Source organism: Streptopelia decaocto, assembly GCF_964273445.1.
Source record: "Streptopelia decaocto genome assembly, chromosome: 7".
NCBI classification, from domain to species: Eukaryota; Metazoa; Chordata; class Aves; order Columbiformes; family Columbidae; genus Streptopelia; species Streptopelia decaocto.
Genome location: NC_138661.1, coordinates 68,162,388 through 68,170,775, shown reverse-complemented (window position 1 = coordinate 68,170,775; position 8,388 = coordinate 68,162,388). Strand labels below are relative to the sequence as shown.

The window sequence follows — 8,388 nt, the reverse complement described above, 5'->3', positions numbered from 1 at the left end:
GTTATAACTGATCTCTCCTCCAGCTCTGGCCATGGATCCGAAGGCAGCGCAGCTGGATCACACAAACACCCCGACGCTGCGGGATGGAAACCTGGACACCATTTCTCACCGTATTCCACTGCCCCGAGGAACTTTCAGGGAAACCTTAAGTAAATATTTCAAATGCTCGCTCAAGAAATATTAATGATGCTTCCTTGAGGTAAAGCAGCGTTGGCGAGAAGTTTATTTAATCAGCGTTTCATGGCACTGCGTCGTCAGGAACGCAGCCCCTCCACGGAAACACGGGGCTGTGCAGCTGCTATGAGGACGTCACACCAGGACTTGAGGAAAAGATTTTCAAAAGGTTCTTGTGTTTAAATGAACCAAACTTTGCTCCCCAGCCAATGATGTTCCAAACCTTGTGGATACCGGGAGAAGCTGCAGAAAAATCGTCCCAGAGAAATAGCACAAGGAAAAGATCTTTGCTGCCACCCACCACTATGATATTCTTCTCTTTAATCACAATAGATGGCTTACAGAAAAATATTGCATAATACAAAAGAACCTTTTTAACCTCCAAAAGCTGTTCAAAGCCCCGTGCAGGGCGCTGCAGCACAGTCGGCGCACACCGCGCAGCCGGAGATGCAGAAAGAACCCAGACTGAGAGGGATGAAGAGTTACCTGTAACGTCATCACTATTTTCATGGGCCTTTTTATTAAAAGCAGATTTCTACAGAGAATTAATTAAATACAAAAAGGAATGTAACTGAAATGTAAATTAACAGTTGCCCAAACCCAGCATTTTGCAGCCAAAATTAACATAAAGAATAGGGATTGTGACCATCACCAATCCCTGCAATAGCACTGTGGAAAACCCTTCTGCTTTATCTGACAATTAAAGCAATCCCTTAAGTAGTTAAGTCAACACTTTTCTTATTTGACAAAGCCATCAATGCTATTTCAAATTCACCGAGTTACCAACTGCAGCCACACGCTCTTTGCTTTACTGCGCTACATCGCCGGGAAAATCAGCTGGAGCAACAGCCCGGAGGAAAATACGATCCTGAGAAATCCCGTTATTGGCATTTGTGGCCAACAGCCAGAGCGCGGGGCTCTTCCGAGCAACGTCTCGAGACGTGGCTCAAAGCGTGTTCACCTGAGGGGCTCTCAGGCTGAAGTTCAGCAGATTCTGCTGGCGCTTGCCCAGCAGCTGGAGATCCGGAAGGTGCCAGAGAAAGGAGGTTTTGCGGCCACCAGCCGCGGGTGCCACGGGGACGAGGCGCTGTGGTCAGTCTTTGGCGTCGCCCACGCCGTCAGCGTTGATGGCAAACATGGCTTCGGCCTCGGGCAGGCATGGCGAGTCATAAATCTTGCAGATTCTGGTTTCGCCGCGGCCTTTTCGCAGATACAGTCTGTGCGGGGAGAAGGAAACACCACAGGTCGGTTAGTCGCTGTCATCATCATTAAAAAGTGACGTTAGCACATGAACACGGCACACAGGAACTCCTGAAAACACCGCTGGTTTTACTGCAGATTCATGAGTGCTCAGAGTTGCACTCATCTGCTGAAAAGCCATCGACAGACTACGTGGAAACCCAGAATTTAGAGGTAATTGCCTCATTTCCTGACATCTCTCAAAATAAAGCCAAGGGAAGGTGACAAGCTGTTCTCTCACCTCGTGGTGGAAGCGTGGGCGATGATGTTTCCTCCGATGGGCTTTTTGGGATCTGCAGCAAACATGGCAGCTCCGTCCACCTGCGCCACCACTTGGTTGGTGATCACGACCGCCACGCCAAACTGTACCGAGAGAAACAACACAGCCCAATGCTGTTATTTTCCACCATCTGAACGAAGCGGGGAGAAATTAAAAAAAATGCACTTTTGGTGTCCACAACCACTCTGTCATGCTCTCAAAATAAAATGAAGCAGCCAGGGAGCGGGCAGAACGCCCTTTGTGCACGATGGTGCCGCTCACCTCGTCGGCCAGGCGCAGCAGCATCCGCAGGAACCGCGCCAGGTGCATCTGCCGCGCCGCCAGCTCGCCCCTGCCCGAGTAATCAGTGCGGTACAGCGCCGTGGCGCTGTCCACGATCAGCAGCGCGTACCTGCGGACACGGCAACACAAATACAGTTCTGGCACGATAGAAAACTGACATTTATTGTACTCTTATTAACTAGCCCGGAATTTACTGGTTTGACCCCACAGACAGGTTCCTACACGCCTCATCCGCCACCTCCTTCCCTCCAAGGCCTCCACACACCTTATTTCCAAGGCCAGGTTCCCGCAGTGCTCGGTGTGCCCCAAATCACCACTCTTTACTTCTGAAAACAACTCTACACCAAGCTGTAGGATTGGTTCTCAGGCTGGTGCTTGTTCTTTGTACAGTAACATCATTGGCGCAGTTCAAGTCAGTTGCTGCCACCCACCATTTAATAGCACAAGGTAATAACTCACAGCTGATACACCCAGCTTATTATTTGGGTGTGCCAAAGCCTACTCCAGTCTGAGACTAACAAAACCTGACCTCATGGTGCTAAGCACTGAAGAAAGCGAGGATATTGCACTAAAGTTAACTTTGGAAGTAAACGTTTACTTTGACATTTCACAATTTTGTGATCACTTACACGTGTTCATCATCCCCAGGGAGCTCTGCCACATGAATTATTATGTGATATGAACATGTATCGCACAAAAATCACCCATCTAGGTCAGTCTTACCGGGACTCGGCCATCATAGCAGACGCCTGATACAGGAGCTGGGTCTGATGATCCGTGTTAAAGCCTCGAGCGTACGCCACGTTATCCAGGACGTCACTGCCAGACAAGCCATACCTGGAGAAATCAGGGGGAAAAGTCACGCTCTAAGTGACAACTTCATCAAGAGCAGTCATTCAGCAGGTTTACCTAAAACTAGAACTAAAAATTCACATTCTTGGGAGAGTCCTAGACATAAAAACAGACAGCAAACAAATGCAACACAACTTGGTGATGAAAAGAGCACAGAATGATTGAAAACCAGTTTTAAAGGATATTTTCCTGCCTAGGAACAACAGTAAAGTAGAACAGCAGGCATTTTACTTGAAAATAAAACCATAGGCAAGGAAAGCTACCGTTCTGGAACAGACATTCCAAAAGCAATATATTGCTAATAAAAAGCAGTGATAAACAGCCTTCCACCCGCAATACCTCTGTCAGGGTTTTACTACCGAAATAAAAAAAAAAAATAGATAGATAGTTACATTCAACATCCTGTATTTAAATTATTCACATGGGACTTTGAGAAGTCCCCTAGAATCTGGACAACCAGTTAATGATCCTCCTTGGATCTGAACTGCATCATATTTTTTCCAAGGAGAGAGAACATACATAATTTGTTCTGCTTTTCCATTTCACGCTACGTCACATCAGAACATCCTGGGGCAGAGGCAGGAGGTGAGACACCAGCTTTTCAGCCGGTCAGTGGATGTTCTCCTACTGCCTAACAACATTTTGCCAGCGCTGTTGCTTTAACCTTTAACAAAAGAATCTTTGTTTCAAGTTATTGGCAGAATTTAAGACAAATCTCTGAATGTATCTCAGTACCAGTAAAACAGGACTTGAAAGAGACAGTGGTAAGAAGTGAAGCCAACCCATTTCAGGGCAGTGACGCCAGCTACTGACATACCCCAGTGAAACCAGAAGCCTCTATAAGTCACAGCGGATAAAGTGATCTAACATGCGGGTAGGCGGGCAGACAACCAGAATAGACAGCCTTTTGTCTGGCTGGTTTTTAGGGACAGCTCTTACTGCAACAGTCCCGTGAATTTAAGGCAACAGGCTGATTGACACAGTGGTCCTTGCTAAATAATGAAGATAACCCCTGAGTAATTGCACTCCTGTCTTCAGCACAGACCGTTCGGCCACGGCGAGGAGCCGCTCTGGGCGGAAGGTGCCCTCGGTGTCGATGTACATGGCTTTGCCTTCCCCGCCTCCCCGGTCGATGGGCAGCTAAAGGAAAACAAACAAACATGAAATAAAACACCAACAAAGAACCCAGTTATTGCCTTAACCCCCAACCGCCACCACACAATAAATACCACACCAAGCTATTGTGACTGAAGTCACATTTATCTGGGAAAAGTGAGAAGAAAGATTCCTGTTTTCAAGCTCTGATACCTACATAAGAGGATGGGAGCTTCACCTGGAGCTGGTATGGTTAGGTGCATAAAGGTGTTAACTAAATGATCAAATTAAGCCCAAACCCTCTAATATTTTATGAAATAACAGCCTTTAGAAGTAGTAAACACTATTATTTGTTTAAACTAACATTAATTACTCCAAACTGATGTACTGTTTGACAACAAGAGCTGGCTGAAGGTTTTTACAAAAATAAGTGAAGTAAGCTTAGGATATATTAATATTAGGGAAAAAAATGCATCTAGTCACAGAAACTCAGTGAACCCAACACAGTTTCTTCTCTGGAATTTTCAGCACCCCTGGTGACAAGAAAGCAGAGCACCTGAAGAGAGATCCACTGCTTCTCTGCTTTTAAGACCTAGAATTATGCTACAAGGCTAACCTGTTCAGTTTTGTTGTCAGGAAAAAAAAAAAAACAAGCGACAGAACATGTCAAATACAGGCAAAAACCATTACAGATTTAATTTCTGCTACAGTAACCCCAGTAAGCATATTAGGCACAAAGCCAAAGATCCTAGAAAGCTGCAAGTACAGCCAGGGGTGCTGCAGGTGTTTTGGGGGCTCTTGTGAACAAATGAAAATACTTGTATTCTCTGCAGCTCTTTCTCACGTATCATTTGTGTTGGCTGGGAAAAGTGCACAAATGAGCAAAGATCCCAAAGCCGTGTTGTCTGAGCACTCGATTTCAGGGCAGCGCGCTACTCACTTGACAGGTCACAGCCAGGGTATGGCACAGCTGCGTTTTCCCAGTACGAAACTCCCCAAATAACTCTGTTATGGACCCTGTTTCTATTCCTCCTAAAAGAAAGAAAAATAAGGTCATGTACTTCAAACAAAGACCAGACATATAAAGTATGACATTTACAGCAGCTCATTTAAACACTTCCTTTGGTTAAAAGTTTCAACACTACTTGGAAAAACTGCTTTTCCTACTGAGGTTTGTCCATGTTGCAGATAAGAAGTTTAGACAAGTGTAATTCTGAAGATACTGAAAAGCCAAAATGCCTTGATTTGTGATTACAAATAGGAACAGGGAGAAGAGATACCTGGTTTTGTTTCCTTTCAATAGGTCATAGACTCCAAATTAGAAACATGCAAACTGAACAGCTCTGGGTATTGCATCATGACCGAAAGGTTTAAAAATTATTTCTGCAGCACTTAATAGAAAATCAACAGTGATACAGGAGAGCAGCACTTGAGGAGACGTTCCCTTCAACCAGAACTCGTGTGTCTTCTGGGGTTTTGTCCAAGAATCACGTTCACCAGAAAAAAAAGCATAAAATGAAGGTTAATCAATAAAGAGAAATAAAGTGATTACCTTGAAGAAGTTTATCGAGTTCTTTGGAGCCGGTGGTGATCTGGATGATCTCCGACCTTCGCTGGTGGAATTCCGTTGCTGTGGTGAAACCCATCGGAACCAGTTTAGCTGCTTCAGCCTGAAGAAAACCAAAACAAACAGTGCAAGGAGTGCTCATCCCATTCAATTACCCCCTCCAGTAATTAATACTATAATTTTCTATTTTGCCAAATGGAGAAGCACCTATATAATTTGATGTGTATATTTTATACCACATACCATATATGAGTTGGTACCTCTGAACAGAACTGAACTTCTGCTCAAAGAAAAAGCTTCAACGTCCATTTTGTGTATTTCATGGAAACCCCACCCTTCCTGTCCCCCCGCCTGGCAGGTCAGCTCTGTCCCCATGAAGCTGCACGCACTGGGCGGACACACAGCCTGCCGGGAATGCTGTCTGCCCAATACCGAATAAACACACAAAGTGAGAAAAGGACAGGAGTTAAACATCGTGGTAGGGCAGATTTGGATCAATGAGAACTGGTTTGGCAGAAACTCCACGTTCTGCCCCAGAAGATGCAACTCGGACTTCACGCTCTGTCCCCAGAAGGAGACCCCTGGTCCCAGGGTGAGCAATTAACATGTGTAATTAAAACGTGACAGAAGAACAGTGGGATCCTCTGCCTTGACAACTGCCAAGAGCGGATGCTCAGGGCAAGAGTGTGACAAATCGGGGAACACAGGACCGACCCTCTCTCTGGTAGTTCCGCTCCTTCAGTTAACAAGATTCTGAAGTGTTTTCGTGGTTTTGGTGTCTTAGTGCTTTTTGCCTCTTTGCATCAAAAGTCACATCTATCTCTAACCATCTTTACTGCCCTTCTCAGTCTATTGTCAACAGAGACCTTCCAAAATCACCAGAACACTTTAAGCCAGTGGAAATAAAGCTTCTTGAGTATCTTGAGTTAAAGCTTTTCCAGAACACCCTTACCAAGATTTTGTCAGCTTTGGCTTCACTGATGCCTTTAATATTTAGCAGCTCCTTCTTCGGTGCGTAAGCAACAGCCTCAACTGTGTGAAATCCCGCTTCTTCTAATTTCTTCACGTCATTTGCATTTATACCACATTGCTGAAAGGGAGAGGGAAAAAAGGACATATTACAACACAAGTACCCTAACGTAACTTCCACTGAATGCCTTCAACTGGCTTCAGATCTGGATAAAACCCTGTTGTTACAAGTCAGCGTACTGAATGTTACATCCCTGTTCCCTTATACACAGAGAACCATAAATAAATCTGTTTACCAGTGCAACGTTTGCATCAGCTATTAACTATATAGAAGGCACAGAAAAGCAGAAGATACCATTATCTGTTTTAATAGATGTTGGAGGTAACCAATACATGTTAGGAAAAGGTAGACAGCAGGTAATGCCACACCAAACAGAACTGCGAGCATGGTGGGGGTTTTGCTTTGTTCTGTTTTTTTTTGGACGAAACCCAAGTAAGAATTTAGCAACACGATTTTCAGATACAACTTGTGCCGAAGGAAAAGGACCAGCAGGTGTACTGGGAAGTGGCTCTAGAGCTGAGTGCACACCCACCTCCAGCCTGGAGACAAGCTGTGGCCCAAAGCTCTCGTCCTCCGCCGAGGTGTCTGCGCTCCCGTCCAGCTGCATCGCCATCGCCCCCTGGGAGAAAACCAAACAGCTCTGGGATGCAGCACACGCCATCCAAACAAGGTATACGTGCAAAGTGGTTCGAAACGTATCAACACATCACCCTAAGTCGTATGTGATGGTTTTCTCCCTCCCATATCATTCAGTGCATGCTATGGGAGTGCTGTAAGAAATATCTTTTGTGTGCTTTCCTACGTAGTATTAAACATTAAAAATAAAAATCCAAACCACTCTTGTTACCTTGTAAAGAATAATAAGAGGCTTATTGAGAGCTCCATAGTGTTTAGGAGTGCAATAGAACAAATACAGTTTGCTATTAGCAGCATTTAGCAAGCAGTTATGGGGTCACGATAGAAGTCCCAGCGGGGCGGTGCCAGGATCCTGCGCTCAGCACAACCACCGCGCCCTGAGCCCGGACGGGCTCTAGCACAGCAGCAGAAGAGCGGGACGGGGCACCGCCGGCCGGGAACCGGGGGAGTGGGGGCCGTACGGTGCGGACGCCGCGCTGCGCAGGGACCGCGCCCGGACACCCACGGACACACCCCGGGCCAGCAGAGCCACCACGGGCAGGAGGCCCCAGGCCAACCGGCACCCCCGGCCCGGCCGCCGCCGCCTCCGGGACGCACCGCGCTCCAGAACCACCTTCTGTTTCCTACCCCGGCTGCTCCCACCTCGTCCAGTCTCACGGTTTCTTCCAGTCTCCCCTCACACTCGGCCTCGGCTGCCCGCCCCTCAGGCCCCGGCGCAGCTCGCCAGGCCAGGCCGGGCCCCGGCGCGCAGGCCGCTGCTCCCCCGGCCGCTCCCCGCAGCGGAGCGGGAGGCCGCGGCGGCTCCCGGGTCGGCCACTCACCCCGCGGCGGCCCCGGGTGACTCACCCCCGGCGGGGCCGGCGGCCCCGGGTCACTCGCTCCGGACACTCGCGGCCGCCAGCGGTTCGGAGGAGCCCGCCACCGCGTCACGTGACGGCGCGCGCGCGAAGCCCCGCCCCTTCCCTGACGGCGTCTTAAAGGGGCCGCGTCCCTCTGCCCGCGCGCGGGAGCGCTGCAGATGCGGCGTGGGGCCGTGGGCGGGGCTGACGATCTGCTCGTAGAGATCAACACGCAGTTGGGCAGAGCAGTCTGTCTTTTTTCTTTCCTTTTTATTCCCCCCCCCATTTTATTTATGTATTTATTTTAGAAATCAGCACAAATCCCAGGCTCTATGAGTTAAACTTAAGCTGTGCTTAAGCTGTCTCTTACCTTTTCCCCCATCCTGAAAAGCTG

The 8,388-nt window shown here is 47.8% G+C and overlaps 1 protein-coding gene across 1 annotated transcript; it reads right to left on the bottom strand.

Moving 5' to 3' along the window:
* Positions 1–649: 649 nt before the first annotated feature.
* On the bottom strand, positions 650–7,138 carry RAD51 (RAD51 recombinase). The gene is made up of 9 exons (XM_082059219.1): positions 7,052–7,138; positions 6,442–6,579; positions 5,475–5,592; positions 4,863–4,954; positions 3,873–3,967; positions 2,699–2,812; positions 1,955–2,084; positions 1,655–1,776; positions 650–1,391 (listed from the first exon to the last, which is right to left on the bottom strand). Exons 1-9 carry the CDS (start codon positions 7,130–7,132, stop codon positions 1,268–1,270), a joined length of 1,014 nt encoding a protein of 337 aa, XP_081915345.1. The 5' UTR covers positions 7,133–7,138; the 3' UTR covers positions 650–1,267.
* Positions 7,139–8,388: the final 1,250 nt, after the last annotated feature.